The 25,080-nt window shown below is 46.0% G+C and overlaps 1 protein-coding gene across 1 annotated transcript in view; it reads right to left on the bottom strand.

Annotated features, from left to right (window-relative positions):
• Positions 1 to 25,080, bottom strand: part of LOC135900526 (uncharacterized) — a 1,275,659-nt gene that overhangs the window by 383,858 nt on the left and 866,721 nt on the right. Inside the window, exon 15 of the mRNA XM_070536290.1 lies at positions 2,798 to 2,912. Coding sequence (XP_070392391.1) covers positions 2,798 to 2,912 — 115 coding nt within the window. The remainder of the gene's footprint in view (positions 1 to 2,797; positions 2,913 to 25,080) is intronic.

Below are 25,080 nucleotides of genomic sequence, written 5' to 3'. Positions count from 1 at the left end.
CACAAGAAGGAATACAGACTGGACAAGGCGCTTGGAGGAGGAAGCGCAAGGATGCGCCGTGTGTCAGTACTCCTTCTTGTGTGCTGTCACTATTGGCGCTTCACCTATTGAAAGCTATGCACCCACTAGCCCCACAACGTGTTTTACTGCAATCCTACGACAACATAGCCCGCAACATTTTTTGCGATATTCTGGAAGGCGGAGGTATAGGCAACGATTGTATATAGCTATTGAGGGAAATTTGCCCAGAAAATACCATTTGCGTTGAATGGGAAGGTATGAGGAGCGACGAGGAAGTTGATATCAAGGGACTGAGACAGCCTTGCTCTCTATCCTCGTCACTGTTTATGATGTACATGGTAAGGATGGAAAGGCTGCTAGAGGGAAGCAATATCAGGTTTAATCTCTCATACGAATAGGCGGGCGCCATAGTAGAGCAGCCGCTTCCAGGTTTGTTTTATGGGGACAGCCGGCATTGTCTTGCTAACGCAGTAAAGCAGTGATTTGGGCTTGTTGGTAAGACATCGTGAGGCTTATAGCGCGTTAAAAAGACAAGGACGAAGGTGAGACGTGACACACACAGGCGCTAACTTGCAACAATCTTTATTTCGAGCAAGGGACCCATACATATATACAACTTGACTTGTATATATGTATGGGTCCCTTGCTCGAAATAAAGATTGTTGCAAGTTAGCGCCTGTGTGTGTCACGTCTCACCTTCGTCCTTGTCTTTTTAACGCGCTATAAGCCTCACGATGTCTTGCTAACCAACGTCTAGCTTATATCTGTGGACAGGAAGGCGGTAAGTTTGGTCTGAAATTTAGTTAAAAATATACTATTCAATGAAAACAGTGAAACACAGTCTTAATACAGGACTAGGAAATACCTAGGGTAAAAGTATACAAAGACCTTAGTGTATGGATAAGCGAAGGCGATAGATATATGGAAATACAGAAAAAAAACAATAGCAAAAGGGAACAGAAATGCGGCTATAATGAAACAAAGATCACTATGAGGATTCAATACGTACGAAATGCTCCAAGGTATGTGGAAAGGTGTAATGGTTCCAGGACTTACATTTGGAAATGCGGTTGCTTGCTGGAAGTTGCTTGCCCACACTGTGGCCACGAATACAACTTCGAACACATGCTCTGTCTGTGCCCTGCCAACACGAGCACAGACTTTCCCGATCAGTCTTCCTGAGACGCAGCGCTCAGAAGCACAGAGCTCATCGCTCAGTTCAAGGCTGTCCAGAGGGCCCGGGCCGTCGCCGAAGGACTCTTGTCTACCGGCCCTGACCTGGGTGGAGCCGCCGGATTTATTTCCCCCCAGGACTTAAATAAAGTTCTAACTCACTCACTGCTGGAAGTCAAGGGTGCAGTCAGGACTCGATGGCAACCAGAGGTCAGTGGGACGCCTCGAACTGGGCGCTCACGGGAAGACTACAAATGAAGCTGTGCAGGGCGATATGGGCTGGACTAGTTTTGAAGTGACAGAAGCTGAGAGTAAAATTGATATTGAAGAACGACTGAGGAAAACGGAAGAAAGTAAATGGGTCGTCAGAATGCTCGGATATTTGTACAGGAAAAACACTGATTCACAGAGGAGCAAAATAACTAGGAAGCTTGCTAGCAAGTATTCTACCAGTGTAGTAAGTAACCTGGCAACAAAGAACGTCAAACGCAAAGTCAGAGACGCTGAAACAATCTCATGGGTGGCGGCAATGGGAAGGAAAGCTGCTATGAGTAACTACCGCAAAGGAAAAAAACGAAATGAGGAATAACACAATATATGATAACTAAAAGGAAAGCTCTTTACTTTTTGAAGCGAGACCAGGATGCCTTAGAACACGCACTTATAAGCGAGATATAAGAAGGAAGAAGAAACGGGCTTGCTGCAGTAAAGCTAGGGAAACGATAGAACATGTTTTACTAGAATGGGAAGCTATCTACCCAGCTGCCGGTTTATGCTCATCTGGCCTCATTGAAGCCTTTGGGTTCAGGGATGGCACGGGGAATGTAAACATATCCGCAATAGAGATTAGTAAGAGGCGATTGGAGGTTTGATGGCAGAACAGTAGGGAGACGGCACAGAACAGAGGCGTACAAGAACAGAGTTCCAACTAAGGACCCAAAAAGTTTAATGCTGGGAATTCTTGGTGTTTGTGTGTTTTCTCAGAATATAGGTAGGGCATTAGGCAAAATAGGAACAAGAGCTTGGTGGTGTAACTCACCACCCCGTTCCAAAGGGAACGCTCAGAGCATCCATATATATATATATATATATATATATATATATATATATATATATATATATATATATATATATATATATATATATATATATATATATATATATTCGAATTATTCTATTTTCATATAATTTAAAGCATGGCTGCACGATGTTCGGTTCTTCATAAATGCACACACGTTCACGATTACGTTTCTGTACATTACGCGTTTGAATTTAGTTTCGACTGCTGCCTTCATCGCAATAAAAAAAAAAGTGTCAGTATCAGCTTTGCAGTACATATGATTCTATAACGAGAGCTGTGTTGGAGGCACATATTGTCCGGTAGTGTCGCACGGTTTATTTACCATAAGACTAAGCTTAGGCGACACTGGAACAGGTTAGTGCCAAGAAATATACCGTCATAAATTCGGAATCGCGCATGACGTGTCTTCACGAACAGAGTACCAATTTTATAAGGTTCGGGAGAGCGGAAGCAGTAGGTATCCGCCTTCTGCATTGCAAGGGACATTCAACGCCGGTTCACTTCAAAAGCAGCATCACTTACCCGGTACCTGCCGCTGGCCGCACAGTCGGAGGACGTAGCTGATGGTTTCGTCGGGCAGATTGCCGTCGATGACGACCACAGGAGCGCATGCGATGTGCTCTTCGTTTTGCCGGATCTGCACGGACGATGAACCCGTCGGTGAGAACGCAGGAAAGGCGGCCAGTCGCCGCGTGACATGCGACAGGTGCCTCACGTTCCTGGATGTTTATCAACTCTCCGCTTTCGTTTCGCAATCATACGAAAAATGCCAACAACATTAATGTCTGCACATAATATAGTGGGAGTTGAGTAACTTCTGGGTGGAGCTGATCGAAATAATTAGCAGAATTGGTCTCCGGCTACCACTTCACAAAGCAGGTATTAGGGAAACGGTGCGTCGTCATTAAGAGACGGAAGTGTCCGGGAACAAAGAACGGCAACATTACCAGTAGTCAATTGAGTAATCAAAATCAAGTTTCGATAAAGTCGAGCTTGTTAGACTCATAGCGAAAAAGGACGAACAAGTAAACATACAGCACGTCCGATGAAGAAGACATCTTATTGGAGATTACCAACAGTGTTTAAAGCAGCATCAAAACGTTGATTTAGTTAGTTGTGTACAAAAAATAACGCTATAATAAGCCACAATACGATTACTTTATTCGGCGGAGATATTCTAAAGAAACAATTGTGGAACATAATTGGTAGGTATATAAGAAAACATTCCTCATTTATTTGAACCATTTGATTAACACATTAAGAATTAAATTATGGGGTCTCACGTGACAAAACCACCATCTGATTATGAGGCACGGCGTAGTGGAGGATTCCGGACTAATTTTGACCACCTGGGGTTCTTGAACGTGCACTCAATGCTCGGTATACATGGGCGTTTCTTCGCCCCCATCGAAATGCGGCCACCATTTGACGCTGCAACGTCGTGCTTAGCAGTGCAGCGCCAAAGCCACTAAGCAACCACGCGGGAGAAGTGAATGACAGCGATGAATGCACGGTGGTAGAGCGTTCCAAACAGATATAGTGATAAAAAATTGCCTACGGCCGCCGTGACTAGGTCATACTAGTGCGAACATTTTTATTTGACAAAAATTTATAGTAGGATTAGTATTAGGATAGAACACTGCAAAACAGAATATTCATGGTGTAAGATGATTCACCGACATGTACAGGAAAGTGGCAAGATAATATTTCAGCAACCGCGAAATCGACCGCATGTTTCAACTATAAAGCAACAAAGACGCACTGCTTCGACATGAACCAAACTCTTAAATTCCAATGTGTTTCTTTTTATGCGCCGTATGCTATTATTTATTTATTTATTTATTTTTTATGTGTTGATTTATTTATTGTACCCTCAAGGTTTTGCTTAGAGGAGAGGGGCACAGAACGAACACTTACAAATTCGACAAGGAGCACTTTACATAAAAAAATGAGAAAAACAGCAGAAAAGCAATGAATGCAAGATAATGGCATGTTGACATAAGGTACATGAAATAACATGGTGACACATAGGTCATACCGCTATGTATGCATATACGCGCCAAAAGAAAAAAAAGATGTAAAAGCAAAAAGAAAAATGCATCAAAAGGACCTGTTAAGTTCCGCGCTGAAACTTTTTGGGTTACTAATACTGACGGTTGACGCTGGCGGGTGGTTCCAGTCACGGCTAGTTTTGGGCAGAAATGAATTCGAATACGTTACCGTGATTACTCGACGAATATGAACTTTCAAATGGTGATCAAAACGTGACGATATGAAAGGAGCTGGCTGTATCCAGGGTGATATAAGTACGTGATTGTGATAATAGATCTTTTGAAAAAGGCAGAGGCGAGATAAGTTTCAGGGCATTACAAGGTCAGGGAGATTAAGGCTATCTTCCATGGTAGTTACACTGTACGGTATTCGAAAGTATGAAACATGCTGAGCGATTCTGAACTGCTTCGAGCTTGTTGATAAGTGTTACCTGGTCAGGGTACCATACAGATGATGCCTATTCTAGTGCAGGACGGACGTAAGTAATATATAGATGTTTATTTATTCATGATGGTGCAAGGGAAAAAATTGCGTTTAATGCAACCGAGCATATGATTGGATTTGGATATTACATAATGAATGTCATCAGCCCATGATAAAGAGTTTGTGATGTGTATACCAAGATATTTATTAGTTCGAACAAATTCAAGCGGGCGGGATTGCGTTTAAAGAATACGAGCAGTTAGGAGAAGGTGCGTGGTTACGGGAAACTCTAATTGTTTTACATTTAGAAATGCTAAGTCCCATTTTCCAGAGCTCACAACAATGCGTAATATTATTAATGTCTGTTTGAAGGGGTTCGATGTCAGCATCATTGGTAACTTTGCGGTATGTAGCACAATCGTCAGCAAGAAGACAAATGAATGAATTTGTATGATTAGGTAAATCGTTTATACAAATTAAAAAAAAAACTAGCAGGCCTAGAACGGAACCCAGGGGAGTGCCTGAACGCGCGGGTATCTTAGGAGAATCGGTATCATTGGTGGAAACAAACTGGGCGCGGTTAGAAAGAAATCATTCTATCCAGTGGAGCAATAGCGGGTCTTTACGTAAGCTGTGTAGCTTTATTAAAATCAGCTGATGATTAACCTTATCGAATGATTTCGCAAAGTCTAGGAAGATGCAGTTACTTGCCACACCTGTGTGAAGGGCACCATGCAAATCATTAGTGAATATGAGTAGTTGCGTTTGGCATGAAAAGAACATCCGAAAGCCATGTTGGGACTTGAGGAAGAAGTTGGGTCCAAGAAAGTAACAAGATGGGTGAAGATAATATGCTCCATTAGTTTACAGGGAACGGACGTAAGAGAAATAGGGCAATAATTGAGGGGGTTATGCTTGTCGCCAGACTTATGAAGAGGAATTTGCTGTTTTCCAGTCTTTCGGCAGATAGCTATCCTGAATCGATTTTCCTGAATACAACCTAATATGATAGAACTATGTTCTTTGGTATTCTGAAGGAATTTGTAGGTAATTGTGTAAATACCACACGAGGACCAGCGTCTCAATTTATTAATGATAGCCACTATACCGGCAATTTGGAACGTAATGGGATCCAGAGGAAAATAGATAAAATCGCATATACACGGATAATGACTAATGTTAGAATCCGAGAAAGAGTGAGTGAAAGTTTCGTTGAGTAATGAAGCACAGAGAAGTTTCGGAACTGGATCACCAGATTCATTAACGAGGCATATGGCTGTTTCACTTTTTGGCTTTACTGCGCTTCAAAGTTGCCTTCGATTCGTTGTTAACAAAGATGGAAGTGAAATTGAATTTAGCAGCGTTGGGAGCGATAGCATACGGTGCTATTTTAGAGGCAGACCAACGCTCCGCGCTTCGCGATTTTATAGCGAAGCGAAACAGCCTTGCTTCTTTGTTAGGTAATCTCTTCCGGCATCTAGAATAGCAGAGTGCGTTGGAATCACTGCATACGCTTCTTAAAGGGACGTACAGGTTAATTAGTTCAGTAACGTTTGCTTTGCACAACTGCCACAGTGCTTCAACGGGTTTATGCTATAAATTTAAAAGGAATTCGTCGAGGAAGGAGCAAAGACTGACGTTGATAGCCTCAAAATTGACTTTGTTATAGTCCCTTATCATTTGCACAATCTCATATTTACTAGGTGCGGGAAGGAAAATTGCGAACTGAAGTAAATCATGATCGCACAATCCGGCTGCGTGTATTACAGATGAAGTGATACCTGGAGCTGGTGTTAGTGCTACATCGAGTAGCGATGCTGTGGTGTATGTCCCACCTGCCGGCTGGGAAACGAGTTGAGACAGATAGAAATCTAAACAAACGTTATGGAAACTGATGCCTTCTGCAGACGATTGGTCAGGAAAGGGGTAAGGTTCTGGCCATTGTACGTGTGCAAAATTAAAATCACCAACAAGAAAAATAGGCACATCGGGAAGCCGCACAGTAACTGCACTGAAAGAATCATGTAGCACCTCAGGAAAACCGCTAGCACACCTAGGTGAGCAAGAGCAAGCGCGAAGAAAATTTTTGTTCGAAATTAATGGTTAAGGAACACCAAATTATTTTCTAACTACTAATTGTTGGAATACAAAAAACGTGAAATTCTCATTAACTGCGATCAAAACTTCGGCGCCCATTTTATTGCCATGGTCACATCAGTACACAACAAACCGTTTGTTACACTGAAGCCATTCGGTATTTTTTATTTTAATCGACAGCCAGGTTTCTGTTAGTATTACAATATCCTCTTCTGAATAATTTCACAATACAAGTTTATTTAGACAAAGGAATTATAGTTCTCATAGTAATTGACGAAAAGGCAAATTAATGCCTGAAAATGCGTCAAGAACCCTTCCCACAAGGTGACACACCACACAGCGGGGCGTTATTTTTTCTGCCGGTAGTCATAACTGCGTTCCTTATAGAGATAGCCAGATAGAAATTAATACTGTTGAGTCTTCTATTTGTTATAGATAACTAGATTGTTATAAATAAATAGAGCGTTGAGGCTGTCTTTCTCTATGTAAAGACTGCGGATGTTAGTGCAGAGTACACTTGCAGAGAGCAAGCGGTCGCCACCCCTCGCGTTATCTTACCTAGGTGACAGAGCGACATTATACGAAGCGAGAGAAGATGACGCAACCTGACATGCACTGTCTCTAAGTATAGAGGGATTGACACAGTGACGTTAGGAGAGTAAGATAAGTATGGCCCAATATGGTGATACGGTATAAATATTGTGGCTGTGTATAAATGCGTAGTAACGTGTAAGGTAGAAATGCTAAAATAATAACAGGTTCTGTTACACTCCGAGGTCATTAGACAATTTTTTAATAAATATGCAGCAAATTTAATATATTTGAAAGTGGCGTCAAGAGTAACACAAGAAGGAGCATTCTTAATGACAATGACATTCTGGCAGCGGTTGTGGCAACAGGAACACAGACTGACCAGCGTTCTTTGTATCCGCAGGCTTGTGTCGTCGTCTTCGACTCCCCGTGACCAACGTACCGCTATCTGCTTCCACGTGTGTCCGCCCGGCCTACAGCAGCTGCGCCATTCAAGAATCTCCGGTGCTATCGGAACCAGCGTTGCGCTTGCGCCACCAGCCCACCGTGAGAAAAGGATATAAGGAGGCGCAGCGGTACCGGCACCTTATTCTGGCAGCGGTTGTGGCAACAGGAACACAGACTGACCAGCGTTCTTTGTATCCGCAGGCTTGTGTCGTCGTCTTCGACTCCCCGTGACCAACGTACCGCTATCTGCTTCCACGTGTGTCCGCCCGGCCTACAGCAGCTGCGCCATTCAAGAATCTCCGGTGCTATCGGAACCAGCGTTGCGCTTGCGCCACCAGCCCACCGTGAGAAAAGGATATAAGGAGGCGCAGCGGTACCGGCAACTTATTCTGGCAGCGGTTGTGGCAACAGGAACACAGACTGACCAGCGTTCTTTGTATCCGCAGGCTTGTGTCGTCGTCTTCGACTCCCCGTGACCAACGTACCGCTATCTGCTTCCACGTGTGTCCGCCCGGCCTACAGCAGCTGCGCCATTCAAGAATCTCCGGTGCTATCGGAACCAGCGTTGCGCTTGCGCCACCAGCCCACCGTGAGAAAAGGATATAAGGAGGCGCAGCGGTACCGGCACCTTATTCTGGCAGCGGTTGTGGCAACAGGAACACAGACTGACCAGCGTTCTTTGTATCCGCAGGTTAGTCATATGCGTATGTATCGTTGTCATTTGTGATTCCAATATTGCTGCAGCCGCTGCCAAACATTGCTGCTGAACTTGTGTTAACTTGTACTGCCAAGCTTGCGTCGTCTCGTGCGGCCTTCCGGGTGTGGTCGGTGAACAATGCCTACAAACGCGGAGCTTGCCAAAAGAATTGATGACATTGAATCTAAGCTTGGAAACGTAAGCGAAAAACTTCTTGATGACATTTTTGGGAAATTTCTGCTGAGGGCGAGCAATTCGGGCATAGACGTCGTAGAACTTAAGCAAAGAACTGATAGTTTAGAAACTAGCGTGGAATTTCTAAGCAAACTCGTCGAAAAGCTGAGCGCCGAAAACAAAGAGCTGAAATCCGAAAACAAAGCTTTACAAGCAAACAACAACACTCTCACAAAGAAGGTTGGCGAACTTGAGCAATATTCTCGATTAAACAACGTCGAGATTAAGGGCATCCCTTGCACGCAAGGAGAGGACTGTGTGACAGTCATACAAACTATTGGCAACAAAATTGGTTGCCCAGTAACCGCCAGTGACCTCGACGTTGTTCATCGTGTTCCTACTAAAACAGAACATAAGAACATCATCGCTCGCTTCTGCTCGAGAACGAAGAAAGCCGAGTTCGTCGCGAAAGCACGAAAAGCTAGGCTCTGCCTGAGTGATATTGGCCTCGCAACAGCAAAAGAGAACCCTGTCTTCGTTAATGAACATTTAACACTTGAAAACAAAGCTCTCTTTTCCAAAGCCTTGGGTCTGAAAAAAACGAAAAACTGGAGATTTCTGTGGACAGAAAACTGTCAAATCAAGGCCCGGAAAACAACTGAAAGCCGCGTCTTTCGCATCGCAACCGAATCCGACCTTTCAGTAATAACCTAACTCTAATCCACCTTTGCGCCACGCCTGTCCCGTAGGCAAGTCTCACAATTTCGACCTATCTCACAGTTAACCAGTTAAACAATCTTCTTTCAAATCATCAGCGATCTGTCTTGCACTTGAATGCGCGCAGTCTGCGCAAGCACTTCGATGAATTCTCCGATCTCGTTTCTTCATTCACCTTCCCATTTTCAATCATCGGAGTATCTGAAACTTGGTTGAGCGACCATGATAAACACCTTTTCTGTTTTTCTAGTTTTGTTCCTGAATACTCCAATCGTCCGTTCAGCAACCATGGCGGCGCAGCGCTGTACATCTATTCAGATATTACTTACAACCGAAGAAACGATATTACACTTAATGTAACTAATTGCGAAGACGTTTGGATTGAACTTAAAAATGACTTCCTCAACATAGACAACAAAGACCTAATAATTGGTTGCATATATCGTTCACCCTCGTCATCAGCAATAGACTTCTGTACTGCTCTCCATAAAGTCATGGGACTGCTAGCAGATGAAAACAAAAATGTAATAATTATAGGTGACATCAACATTAACCTCACTGATAGTACGTCTACTAATGCTTTACATTATTCTGATTGTTTTAACAGCTTTGGTTATGAATGTTTAATTAAGAAACCGACACGATGTGCTAACCACCCCATAGGTACATTAATTGACCATGCATTATCAAATTTGGCATATCCACCAGACGCAGGTGTTATGATGACCGACATAACTGATCACTATCCTATATTTCTAAATTTTCACTACACTCATGGCTCCGAAAAAATCACGTACACGAAGTTTATATTAGACAAACAATCATTCCTTGACGCCGTGTCGAACCTTGACTGGTCCCCCATATTTTCTACAAATGATCCACAAAAAGCCTTTGCACTGTTTATCTCTATGCTTAAGTCATGTGTTGATCGTCATTCCGTTCAAGTTAAATGCAAGAAGAAGTACGCGTCCCCTCAAAATCCATGGATAACAGATAAGCTCTTAGCTTTAATGCGCAAAAAGGATAATCTTTATAAGAAAACCAAACGACAACCATTTAACAAGAATTTAGCAATCCGGTACAAAAAGTTTTCTAACCAGCTTTCTGCCACATTGAAAAAAGCTAAAAAAACATGGTACGAAAGGAAAATTTTGGAATGCGATAAAAACGTAAAAAAGAAATGGGAAATTGTTAACTCCTTCTTAAACAGGGCAAATAATCGCGAAACTATAACAGAAATTGCATATCAGGGTAAGGTATACAAGACCGCCAAAGAAATAGCTGATGCGTTTGCTGATTTCTTCTTTAGCAGCGAGCTACAGCCACCTGCGCATGACAATCCCGTGCCCCAGCGCCTGCCACATTCTTTCTTTTTATTTCCAACTACATCTCGGGAAGTTCTAAACATTATAAACAACATGAAAATAACTGGCGCCGGCATCGATAAATTACATCCTTCCCATATAAAATTAATTGCACCCCTAATAAGTGATGTCCTTGCAGACATAATCAACGTCATGTTTAAATCAGGCAGTTTCCCACAAGAGCTAAAACAAGGCAAGATCACCCCAATTTTTAAGAAAGGTGACCGCTCTTTAATTTCCAATTATCGCCCCATCTGTGTATTACCATTCTTTAGTAAGGTAATCGAAAAGCTAATAGAAAAACGTTTAACTAATTACCTTACAAAATTTAATATTCTCTCACCATTCCAATACGGCTTTCGCTCGGGTTACTCGACCGAACTGGCTCTTATTGCTCTAACCGATCAACTAAAACTAGCTATCGATGAAGGGAATTATGCAGCTTCAGTGTTTGTAGATTTAAGCAAAGCGTTTGAGAAAATAAATCACCGCATCTTATTTCGTAAGCTTGAATCATTGGGAATCACCGGCCCGGCGCTCTCGTTACTACAAGATTACCTAACAGACAGAATGCAAGTAGTAACCATTTCAGCCGTTCATTCTAAAACCATGTTCACTAATATTGGTGTGCCCCAGGGTTCCATATTGGGTCCGCTTTTGTTTTTATTATACGTGAATGATCTGCCTAACTGCCTGTCCTTTTCGAAATGTATACTTTATGCAGATGATACTACTATTATTAATTCCAATAAATGTATTACAACCTTAGTATCTAACCTTAATAGCGACTTACACAGCCTGACGGAGTGGTGCCAAACTAACCAGCTACAGATAAACCCGTCTAAAACAAAATTTGTTGTATTCACTTCCCACCAACGAACACTTCACTCCATTCCTTCCATCTTATTAGGCGGAAGTCCTATCCCTGCAAGTTTTTCATGCAATTATCTTGGCATAGAAGTAGACAAACATCTTAAATTCACTGAACACATAACCAAACTAAAACAGAAGATTGCCTACGGGATTAGGGTACTCCTAAAAGCACGAAACATATTTGACCATCAAATATTACTATCATTATACTTTTCATTTATTCATTCCCACATCATTTACTGCGTTACTTGCTGGGGAAACACTTACGTAACCCATTTAAACTCATTGCAAATTCTACAGAATCAGGCTATTAGGATAATTACGTTTAGCCCATATAATAACAACGCCTCATATCTTTTACGAACTAATCACATTCTTACAGTCACACAACTCGTTAAATATAATCTAGGTACCTTTTTGTTCCGCCAAATCAATTACACACGACGCGATAGCTTGTTACCACAGTCCTCTCTATTAAATACTAATATTACCAGGTTTGCAATAAATAGGAACTTCATTTTACCTAAAATCCATACTAATTATGGCAAACAGAGCGTCCATTTCTCATCTATCGCATTTTGGAACACACTACCAATTTACATAAAAACACTTAAAATTCACGAATTCAAGAAACAACTAAAAGATTACATTATGTCGAATACTGATGCCTAGTCCATACTCATAACATTTCTTTCAGGGTCCCTTCAATTCATTTTCATTGCCATACCGTTAGGTTTCTGTTCTTGCATCACATACACATTCGAGTTAACAAATTCAACTGTGTTCGTCACGTCATCTACGTAGTTACTTCATCAGTTGTCAACGAGATTGTGTTACAGAGCTTTTTCTCATGACATTTTATGCATATGTAATTCTTCAATCATGGTATTCATACTAAAACCTGTAATTTTTTACCAATGTGTTGAAAACTGCTGTACTTTTGTTTTATTACGTTTACTTTGTAAAGGAGGTCCCATTGCAGTCTTTGACTCCGGGACCTCCTCCTGAATATTAAGAACTTGTAATCATTCTAATGATCTCAATAAAAACCGATTCTGATTCTGATTCTGAATAAAATGAACCCTTTAATTGGAATGAAATATTATGAATTTAGATTTTGAAGTGCTTGCATCGGCACGACTTAAAAAATTAAATAGGCCGGTGTTTAATTTTAGAGTTAAATAGGTAACACAACAGCCCTGCTCATCTTGCATTTATGACTTACAGTTTTACAGTAATGAAGCAGCAGAAAATATCCATTAAAAATATTTTCTGCTCCTTCGTTTCCTCAGTGTACTTCGCTAGTGGTCTACGGAGGCCACCTTTGTATTTTAAACCCTAGTCAGTTAATAGGCATAATGTTCCCAACACTCTCAGAAAAATTACACGTTCGAGGGCAGAACCCCATGACGTCACTCCCCTGTCTACGTGCGTCACGCCTACAGTGCCGCCGCATCAACTTGTGACCTCAACGGAGTCCCCTTTCAATAGCAGACCGCAAGCGTGTGACTTCAGTGGGCACGGCGGACCAGGCAAAGTCCATGTGGCTTCACGCATCGTTCTTCTGTCTGAACCAGGTTGGTGCCTACTAGTGTACATATAAAAATGACTCTCGTACCATCCTGGTTCTGCCTTGCCCCCAACGGTGTATCTGTATTGCTTGTATTATGTACCTAGTATGCCAGTTGCTGCTGTGTGGAGACATCGAGTTGAATCCCGGCCCTGACCCTGACTAGGACAGTGTGAGCACGCGGGAATTGCTGCAGCAGTTACTTGCAGGAGAGCAAAAAATGACAGATGAGATGACAGCATTAAGGACGCAAAACGCAAAGGTGAAAAAGATTTTGTGTGAATAAACACAACAGCTTGAACTTTTAAAAACCAGACAGACCGCGATGGATGGATGAATGAAAAACTTTATTAAGGCGTAAGCATTTAGTGGCTCATGAGTGCCCCGGCGCAGTCCGTGGTGGACGCAGGAAAGCGGAGATCACTGGCGAGGGGAGCGAGGAGAGGAGGCGCCATGCTGAAGGAGATTCTTATGTTGGAAAAGTGGAAGAAATGGGGTAAAGTGCAGCGCAGTAACTGTCTCTCAGTAGAGGACACCTCAACCATGCCAGAGGCGCAGTGCGAGTGGGCACGTGGGAGCGCGTGGGAATGCGCATGGGGGTGTGCGCACATCGGCGACAAACCTTGCAGCCATATGGCTGTGGTTGCACCCCATGCTCGCGGCCACGGCAGCGTCCGTTTGCGGAACAGTTCAGACAACAGCAACAGAGGCAGTCATAGATACGCTTTCGGCTATCGCAGTGTAGCGCAGCAAAGTGCCCATAGATTTTTGAGGACCTTCGGTGCACTCGATTAGCGCGCAGCGGGCCGCTCCCACGTCGTGACAGAGAGGCCATGCCCCTCCGCCGAGTCGAGGGCCCGATGGACCGCTCAGACCTGTGCTTCACGGTCCGAGCTGCGTAGAGCTCGGTCCCACTCTTTCTTTGTGGTCCTGGCACCTGGCGCCAGGGGGGCAAACGCAGAGCATGTGAGGAATGCTAGCTATATTTTTACAAAACCGACACGCATCGTGAGGGTGCGCGTCCGGAAAAATTTTGTGCAGGAAGGCTGGGCATGGATAGGTGCCCGTCTGAAGCCACCTGTACGTGACTTTTTGTGCTTTATTGAGTGCTTTCTGCGGTAGCGGCATGGTTCTCTTGACCAACTTATAGTGCTTGGTGAGACCGTTCTAACTGGCGAGGGGGTCGCGCTCGCTCTCCAACCCTGCCGAGAGGGAGTCCGTGCTCGCACGCTGATTAGGTTGGTTAGGCCTCGTGTGCCGTCTCGTTGAGGTTAGGGAGCGGCCCCTTCTATGGTCCCATCTGTGCTGGGAGCCAATTGATGTAGTGTGGGATGAGGTGTTCAGTACCAAGTATTCTGCCGATGGTCGGGGATATGTTCCCTGTTCCGAAGGATAGAATTGCCGTCTTGCAGTCGCTGTATACCAAGCTTTTTCCGTCTTATAGGAGTGCAAGGCTGATGGCCACCTTCTCGGCCAACTCAGGACTATCAGTGTGGACCGTGCAGGCGTAGATGACCGTGCCATCTTTGTTGACCACCACTGTTACACAGACTCGTCTTCCAGGATATTCGGCTGCGTCCGTAAAGCAGCATGCTTTCTCGGAGGCAGTTGCCTGTTGGAGGAGTGCTATCGCTCGAGCAAGTCTTCTGTAGATGTTGTGCTCGGGATTCATATTCCTGAGCAGGGCTTTTTTCTCTGGTCGGATGTTAGCTTGTGGCTGTTACACTCGATTTCCCGAGGCACAACACCGATTTCTTTTACGATCCATCTGTCCGCAGGTGTGCCGGCCAGCCTGGTGATCTGTGCCCGCTCCTGCGCGTCCGCAATCTCGCTCAGCGTGTTGTACATGTCTAATGCGTCCAGTGCCTTCGTGCTCATGTGCATGGGTATACCCATGGCTCTCTTGGTGACCTTACGCAGGAGCGTTTCAAGCTTGTCCCTCTTCACTTTGGACAAATTGTGCATGGCTGCGGTGTACACGAAGTGACTTATTACGAAGGCCTGTGCCAGTCAAAGCAGGTTCCTCCTTGATTCCGGGATGCCGGTTGGCCACTCGTCTCAGTAGGCGTGTGGCGTTCTCGGTCTTCGTGGTGAGCGTAGCGACTGCGATGGTGTTCGAGCAATTCACCTCTATTGTCATGCCCAACATCTTGATGTGACCGACCACCGGAATCGTGTGGCCTTCAGAGGTGTACAGGCGGACGCATGGGTCGGTGCCTGTGTCCCATCACTTCGGTTTGGGCCCCACGTCTCTTGGGTCTATATAGAAGTAGATCAGACTTGCTCGGCGGGCACCGCAGGCCTGTTGGTTTGAGGTATTTCTCAGTGGCTCGGATCGAATTTTGTAAAGTGTGCTGGATTTGTCCCTCGCTCCCCTTTGTCACTCACATGGTCACGTCATCTGCATAGATGGTATGTCGGAAGTTCTCAATTCGAGTCAGTTGCCTGGACAGTCCTCTCATGGCCAGGTTAAAGAGCATAGGGGATATCACCGAGCCCTGCGGGGTACCGCTGTCGCCCAGTACGACTCGCTCCGACTGCAGAGAGCCGACTCGCAGCGAGGTCTGCCTTCCCCTCAGGAAGTCACCGATGTAGTCATGGAGACGTTGACGAAGTCTGAGTGTTGAAATTTGTTGTAGAATGAAGGAATGCCGTATGTTATCAAATGCCTTTTCTAGGTCTAAGCCTCGGGTGGCCTTGACGCCTCTTGTTGTGCTGTCTAGTATCTGACTTTTGGCCAGCTTCATAGCGTCCTGCGTCGCCAGCACCCGACGAAAGCCAATGATGTTGTGAGGATATTGGCCTCGAGCTCCACCACTGGAAAAGCTGGCGCCACCGTCGGCGTGACGTGCTATTAGGGATCACGTGGACATAGCGGCCGCGTTGACTGCTTCGAGAGCGCCGAAGCGAGCTGAAAACGAGTTTAAATTCCCTCGTACGCTGCGGTCCTCATTTAGTGGCGAGATTTTCCCGCTTCGAGTGTCTCCTTTACAACGCTTGAAAGCACTAGAATAGGTAGTGGCTGCATTTGAAGGCGCGCAACATGGTAGGCTACTGCTCGGTGCAGCAGTGCCGGACGTACGCAACAGAGCCCGGCGTCAGCCTTATTCACACGTAGCCGCAGGACAAGAAGCTGCGTGAAGCTTGGCTCGCGAAAGATAAAACCGGCAAACAGTCATCGGCTACAACTCGGGTATGCAGCAAGCACAGACGCGAGGAAGATTTCTGCTACGGCGCCGGGTCTGCGATGTTCGGAAAACGCGCGCTGAGACGCTAAATTGAGTCAGCTGCCCGACTAATGTCATGACGGTTTGGCCTATGAACTTGTCGATGCTATAGATACTGGCAAGTTCACTGGAATGAAAAGGGGGCGGTAAGACGTACAATAAAAAATGCATGGCATATGGTCATGTCTGTACGTGTTATGAATAAATGAACTGGATTACAAAAAAGAAGCAGCGGGAATCGCACGCTGAGAACACCGATAAACATACAGTGCGACGCAACTCGAGAAATAATATGGAAACGTCCAAGAATTTAGAAGAAAAAAAAAGATTAAATCGTCGCGACGGCACATCACAGTCCCCGTAGGCGTCGAAGTCTCTACAATGAAATTATTTTGAACAGCTCTTATAGTGCCCACGCAACAATGGTTGCTTGTATACTGTCAAATGCTCATATTCTGTGGCCTAAAGCTCATGGCACGGTGCGAAAACGCGCTCACAGCGAAAGCAAAACATTGTGCGCGGACACGCATGTAGACGCGCAGTCGGTCGCTGCAAACCCGTGCGATCGCTGCATTGAGGCTTCATTCTGTTATGCCCCATTTGGTTATACATACAGCCCACTCTAACAGCATATTTCACATTGTTTACTCTCAGCGTTCAGCCACCTTTCACGCAAGAAGCCGGTTCGGGAGACTCCATCGCGGCGACCGCGCGCAGTGGCGTTCACTGTACGTATTCGGTAAAGAGATAGCGTCTGTAAACGATTCTGTGCTTTCAGTTTGCCCAAGATTATTATTTAGACAGTAAAAAACTTCTCTCGTTCTGAAAGTACTTACAGAAATGTGCGGGAGAGCTCGCGCGTGGTGTTTTCAGTGAGCGCTGACAGCAAAACCCATGAGGAGTGCGCCGCGTGATCCCTCATACTACGCCAGCGAGGCGCTTCCGATAGATGGCGACTCCGTAACTCCTCGCCGCCAATATCTCGATGCTTTCTAAGTAAGGCTTCTTACGGTGAAGCACCGCACGCACGCTCCATGGTCTTACCCCGCACGACGTAAGCGAGGTTGGACGCAATTTGCCGGGTTTCAGTATTAAGACTGTTTTGGCCATCTTCCATTCAATGGGAATTTTTGTACAGATTCTCGTACAGATTGGGGAGGGCCCCAATTCTCGTACAGATTGAATTGAATTGAATCGAATTCTCGAATTGAATCGAATTGAATCGAATTATCGTACAGATTGGGGAGGGCCTTGTTGGTGATGTTATCCGGCCCCGGTGCGGATCGACTGTTGAGACCTCCGAGCGCTTGTACGATCGCTTCCGTGGTGTAGTCGGCATCAAGCTCCACGTTAGGTCAATCCGAGTATTGTGAGGTCGCATCCGTCACGGGGAGGTACTTGGCCGTCAGTCTTGCTATGAGCTCGTCCGGTGTTTCGGTCTTGCATGCCTCGTGTAGCAGCTTGCTCATCGCGTCCCTTCGCGAGGTATTGGTGTTCGCGCCGTCCAAGGGGTGTTTCAGAAGGTTCCAAGAGCCGCCTCTGCGTACCTGCCTGTCAGTCATTCGCAGATCTCGTCCTATTGCTGCCTAGCAAGTGTGGAGCAGTGCTGTTCGATGCTCCGGTTTAGCTCCGCAATCTTTTTCCGCAGCCGACGGTTCAGGCGTCTTTGCAGTAACGATTGCTTGGCTTCATGTGGACGAGACTACTGTCAGTCTTTTCAGTTTCTAGGTCGGTGGTGACCGTTCGCGTTAATTGCTGGTTCGAGATCCGTCTAGAGTTGCGTCATCCACCCGTGTAGGGATGCATCCGTGTCCTCCACTTACCTACCACTCCCCAGCTCTCTGAACTTGTCCCAGTCCACAAGCTTGAATATCTTTTCCTTGGTTCTGTATGTGCCAACCGTCATCGCTGTGATGTAGCGGTCGCTGCACAGATCTACCCCAGTATTAGACCACGACGCTTGAGTAATGTTCTTGGTGAAGGCGAGGTTGGGCGGGGTGTCCCTGCTCGTGGAACTTCCGCGTCTTGTTGGTTGTCTTGGGGTGGTTATGAGCTCGAGGCCTGCCTCGATGCTCTCTTCCCACACATATTTGCCCTTAGGTGTACTCTTTACGTATCCCCACGCCGGATGCGGGGCATTAAAATGTCCCGATACGAGCAGGGGGTTACTGCTTGCCAGATGCTTCGCCTTGGTTAGGAAAGCCCGAAACCTCTGCCTGTGCTGTTTCGGGCTGTTGTATGCGTTGCATACAGTGATAAAAAGCGGGCACATCCTATGCTACAGGGGCTTAGCGGAGACACGAGAACTAGGAGTCGGATTCCTGATTAATAAGGATATAGCTGGTAGCAGGCACGTAAACAAAACCGGCCCCCCCGCCCTATATTAGGCGGCATACTCGCCTCCCCCCCATCCACGCCACCACTCCTCACAAATATTCCTAAAGCGCCGACAACTCAATCTATTCAGCGGTCAACATTTTGGTGCCTTTTACCGCCAAAGCTGTATATGACCAACCCTCCGTAGTTTTGTCGGCGTCCGTCAACAGAAAAAATTGCCATGTGGGCCGATCCTTGTGATAGTGCAGCAAGGGTCCAAGCTCAAAGGCACATACCTCTGTGGGCTCGGGAACTTGTGACGCGCCGTTCGAAATCTTCGGAATGGCCTCACGTATGGTGAGTGCTTAACGCCTGCTTCACCTCCACCGCGGGTCGGCCTGGCATTGCCCTGCCTTCGGGATGGACCCACATATGCGGAGCGCTAAACGCCTGCTTCACCTCCGCCGCGGGTGGGTCCGGTATTGCACTATCTTCGGGTTAGGATCACGTATGGGGAGTGCCTAATACCTGCTTCACCTCCGCCGAAGGTCGGCCCGGGATTGCAATAGCGTCGGGATTGGCCCACGTATGGGGAATGCTTAACGCCTGCTTCACCTTTGCCGTGGGTCGGCCCGGCATTGCACTACCTTCGGGCTGACTCGCGGCGGAGGTGAAGCACTTTGCTTTTCGTTTGAGAGCTTTGACTGCCGTCAGCTCTCGCTGCTATGCCGTCTTCACAGAGTAAAATAATTGTCAATTTTTTTCACTCTTTTTGGACGGCCGTAGTTGTTGGCATCTCCTGGGGTGTGAAGGCCAGTTTTCTTATCGATTCAGTAAGATGCAATACAGCAGCCGTCATCAGACCCTGCAATAATCATTAAATCCATAAGCAATATGACTGTCACCGGTTACCTCGTCTGGCTTTCCCCACATTGTACAGCACGTTTCGGGCAAAATTGGCAACTGGAAACAATAGTCGCAAGGAGTTGAGAAATTAAACGATCTACTAAGGGAAGGAGCCAATGCAACAGCCTAACAGGTAGGCAAAGCTAAAATTAACAAATTTAACCATTGTTTGTGAAAATATATAAGGCTCGGCATCTCTTTATATAAAAAAGTAAGTAGAGAAAATGCGGTTGGAAGTGGAGAATTCCGTGTGTTTTGAATGACGCTTCTACTGTTATCAGTCGAGCCGCCTGACGTAGCCACTTCCCTGCTGTGCTACGTGGGTGTTTTTGTAACTTCAGAAGAGTTAACTGCTGGGCTAGTTGGTTTTCTTGCATACTGGAAAGATTTTGCGCCAAAAAACACAACACACACAAGAAAGACGACAACACCACGGGCGCTTGTAACCTTCTGCGGTGGGCGCAGTAGGTCTCGAACCGCAACGTCCTGCGCTCTACGCAGTTGTACGGGACTGGTTACCAAAGATTGTTACGCAACTTCTCGAATAACAGCAAGAGTAGAATTTGGCGATTAAATTGGAAGAGCAGTAAACGAGGGATCCAAAAGAACCATGATTGTTTCGCGAACACACACACACACACACACACACACACACACACACACACACACACACACACACACACACACACACACACACACACACACACACACACACACACACACACACACACACACACACACACACACACACACACACATATATATATATATATATATATATATATACATATATATATATATATCTATTTCTCTAATTTTTCCAGAACTAATTCAAAAACTGCTACTACGTATCTTTATTTTACACTTTCGCTTGGTTACTTGTTCTTGGCAGTGTTCTTCCTGCGCTTCTGTCATGCGCGAGTCCATTTGATGTGGTTCCAGTTGTTCGCCAAGTAAAGGAGAGGTGTATCTCACAGGCGTACCTGTGAGGTACAGCTTATTTCACTTCTCTTTTGGAGGTTTACGCGTGTTTATGGCGAATGGTGGGCATTATTCACATTTGTACTAGTAAAGGTACCTTCCCCCCTCATTTGCATAGAAAAGTTACCTTCGGTTGCCCCCCTCCCAAAAAACACCTGGGTACGTGCCTGGGTGGTAACATACAGGAATTCTATAGCATTAATCAAAGGGTGGCAGGTGTTGTTGTGAAACTTAAGAGGTAAACATTGAAGGTCATACAGGTCTACGCGCCTACGTCCTGTCGTGATGATCACCAAGTCGAAAGCTTCTATGAAGACATGGAATCGGCAATGAGTAAAGTCAAAACAAAATACAGCATACTGATGGGCAACTTCAATGCCAGGGTAGGCAAGAAGCAGGCTAGAGACAAGTCAGTGGGGGAATATGGCATAGGCTCTAGGAAAAGCAGGGGAGAGTTATGAGTAGACTTTGCAGAACAGAATAATATGCGGATACGGAATATCATCTTCCGCAAGCGGGAGAGCCGAAAGTGGACGTGGAGGAGCCCGAATGGCGAGACTAGAAATGAAATAGTTTATACTCTGCGCTAACCCGGGCATAATACAAGATGTGGACGTCCTCGGCAAGGCGCGCTGCAGTGACCATAGGATGATAAGAACTCGAATTAGCCTAGACTTGAGGAGGGAATGGAAGAAACTGGTACATAAGAAGCCGTTCAATGAGTTAACAGTAAGAGGGAAAATAAAGGAATTCCGGATCAAGCTACAGAACAGGTATTCGGTTTTAACTCGGGGAGAAGACCTTAGTGTTGAAACAGTGAACGAAAATCTTATGGGCATCATTAAGGAGTGTGCAATAGAAGTACGTGGTAACTTCGTTAGACAGGATACCGGAAGCTATCGCAGGAAAGGAAAGATATGATTAAGAAACGCCAATGCATGAAAGCCTCTAACCCTAGAGCAGAATCGAACTGGCAGAACTTTCCAAGGAAATAAACAAGCGTAAGATAGCTGACATAAGGAAGTATAATATGGATAGAATTGAGCATGCTCTAAGGAACGCAAGAATCCTAAAAGCAGTGACGAATAAACTAAGAATAGGCAAGAATAAGATGTATGTTTTAAGAGACAAAGCCAGTTATATCATTACTAATATTGTCACGTGGTAGTGACTGGGAAGAAAGCAGGCAAACTGAGAAAGACGAAACTAGCGTTTTATTGGGCGAACTTGTGCCCTCAAAAACAGGGAGCGGCGAACACAGTCGGCGATCGTCGAAAATTTGATCAGCGGGTCAAGCGCGTCGGCTTTTATACATCAGTCGTCGAATGTTCCAGACTAATCGCTGGGACCCGCGCACCTTCCACAAAGTTCTACATTATTCGCTTCGTGCACACATGCAATCAGATTACACAAGGTTCGGTCACAAACAATGGATGGAACCACCGAAAACATTCTAGAAACTTCCCACACATGCAAGCGCATCCTGCGCTGTGCGATAACATTTGTTAGGCGGTGAAACGTATCGCCAGATGAAGACAAGTACACGTGTCAATACCCCCCTCTTAAGTATGCATCGACCCGATGCTGCAAACAAACGAAAGTAATAAAGAAAAGCACTCGTAGCAACGAAAACACACGTTTCACGCGTCGAAAACATATGTGGATCAGCCCAGCGCAAGCTTGATTTGTTACGGCGTAAATAGAGAGATGCTGCACCTAATATTAAACTTAAGGCATTCACCACCATTGTTAGACCAAATTTAGAGTATGCTTGTATAATTTGGGACCCTCATCAACAATACATAACAGATAAATTAGAGCGCATTCAGCGAATGGCGGTTAGGTTTATTTTTTCTGATTACGACGAAACGCACTCGGTAACCTCCACGCTCACCAGGGCTGGTCTCACTACGTTGGCTGTGCGCAGGAAAATCGCACGCCTCAAGTTTTTATATAAACTCTATCAGAATAAGCTGCACCGGAATTCCAGTTTGTATTTGAAGCCTCCTGGAAGGGTTTGACCACGAACTAACCACAATTACGCTATAATGCCTTATGTGCCAAGAGTTGATGTCTCTGTGCACTCTTTCATTGTCAAGACAATTGTTGAGTGGAATAACTTGAATTCTTGAGTGTTTCCGAGCAATAACATGGTTGACTTTTCTGCAGAAAACTTGACTGCGTTCTTTGCGTGAACTTTGTGCTCTGTATTCCCACCCTGTAACAGCCCGGCAGGGCACACAGTATTGGAAATAAATAAAATAAAATAAGTACATAAACCAAGGAAGTTCGTCAGCGTCCGTAAAAGGGTTTAAGACGCACCACGTGGACCACTTCAGATTGTGCGCGACGCCGCTGTGAATGCGAAATGCCGTCTGGCACGACCTCATAGTCCAGTGCGGCAATATGTCGGATGACCTTGCAGGTTGCGAAATAGCGTCGCAGTAGTTTCTCACTGAGTCCTCGTCGGCGTATCGGGGTCCATACCCAAACATGGCCGCCGGGCTGGTACTCGACGAAGCGTCGTCGGAGGTTGTAGTTTCGGCTGTCGGTCCTCTGCTGGTTCTTCATCCGCAGGCGGGTGAGCTGTCGGGCTTCTTCGCCGGGCTGGAGATAGGTAGCGACGTCAAGATTCTCCTCGTCAGTGACGTGCGCTAGCATGGCGTCGAGCGTCGTCGTCGGGTTCCTGCCGTAAACCAGCTTGAACGGCGGGATCCGTGTTGTTTATCGCACCGCCGTGTTGTAAGCGAATGCTACGTACGGCAGGACGGCATCCCAGGTCTTGTGTTCGACGTCGACCTACATTGCTAGCATCTCGGCGAGGGTCTTATTCAGCCGCTTCGTAAGACCATTCGTCTGTGGACGGTAGGCCGTCGTCTTCCTGTGCATTGTCTGACTGTAAAGGCCGTTCCGCTGTCGGTGATTAGGACTTCTGGGGCGCCATGTCGCAGAAGGATGTTTTCGACAAAGAATTTCGCCACTTCGGCTTCGATAACTTTCGGCAGTGCTTTAGTTTCAGCGACGCGGGTGAGGTAGTCAGTCGCCACGACGATCCACTTATTTCCGGTTGTTGACGTCGGAAAGGGTCCTAACAAGTCCATTCCGATCTGCTGGAATGGTCGGCAAGGAGGCTCGATTGGCTGTAGTAATCCGGCTGGCCTTGTCGGTGGTGTCTTGCGTCGCTGACAGTCTCGGCATGTTCTGACATAACGGGCGACGTCGGTGGTCAGGCGCGGCCAAAAATACCTCCTGTATCCTCGATAGTGTCCGGGAAAATCCGCGAAGTCCAGCGTTCGGATCGGCATGTAGGGCGTGCAATACTTCTGGACGCAGTCCTGACGGGACAACAAAAAGGTAGTTGGCGCGCACTGGTGAGAAGTTCTTCTTTACGAGTAGGTTGTTTTGAAGCGAGAACGAAGACAATCCACGCTTAAATGACCTAGGGACAACGTCGGTGTGCCCTTCCAAATACTCGACGAGGTTATTCAACTCCGGGTGAGCTCGCTGCTTTTCAGCAAGGTCTTCAGCGCTTAAAATGCCAAGGAAGGCGTCGTCGTCTTCGTCATCTTGCGGCCGCTAGTAAATGGGGGCGCGTGATAGGCAGTCGGCATCAGAATGTTTTCGTCCGGACTTATAGGTTACAGTGATATCATATTCTTGCAGTCTTAGGCTCCACCGTGCCAGTCGTCCTGAAGGATCCTTTAAGTTCGCTAGCCAACACAAGGAGTAATGGTCGCTGACGAGTTTGAATGGCCTGCCATATAGGTAAGGGCGAAATTTGGCTGTAGCCCAAACGATGGCGAGGCATTCTTTTTCGGTTGTCGAATAATTGCCTTCCACTTTTGACAACGACCGGCTACCGTAAGCTATCACGTGTTCATGTCCATCGTTTTTCTGGACTAGGACGGCACCGAGGCCTAGGCTACTGGCGTCAGTGTGGATTTTGGTATCGGCGTGCTCGTCGAAGTGCACAAGTACGGGCGGCGACTGCATGCGTCGTTTGAGTTATTGAAATGCGTCCGCCTGCGGCATTTCCCACTTGAACTCGACGTACATTTAGTTAGCTATGTTAGCGGCTCAGCGATGCATGAAAAGTCCTTGACAAATCGACTGTAGTAGGCACACATGCCAAAAAATCTAAGCACTGCCTTCTTGTTGACGGGCTGCGGGAACTTTGCGATCGCAGCTGTCTTCTGCGGGTCGGGGCGGACTGCAGACTTGCTGATGACGTGGCCTAGGAACAGAAGCTCATCGTAAGCGAAGCGGCACTTTTCTGGCTTCAGATTGGGCCCTGATGACTTGATGGCCTCTAGTATTGTCGCAAGCCGCCTAAGGTGATCGTCGAAAATTCCGGCGAAGACGACAACGTCATCCAAGTAAACAAGACAGGTCTGTCACTTCAATCCTGCTAACACCGTGCCCATGATGCG

This window comes from Dermacentor albipictus, chromosome 3, assembly GCF_038994185.2.
Source record: "Dermacentor albipictus isolate Rhodes 1998 colony chromosome 3, USDA_Dalb.pri_finalv2, whole genome shotgun sequence".
Taxonomy (NCBI): Eukaryota; Metazoa; Arthropoda; class Arachnida; order Ixodida; family Ixodidae; genus Dermacentor; species Dermacentor albipictus.
The sequence above is the reverse complement of the archived record's forward strand: the minus strand, read 5'-3'. Positions and strand labels throughout refer to the sequence as shown.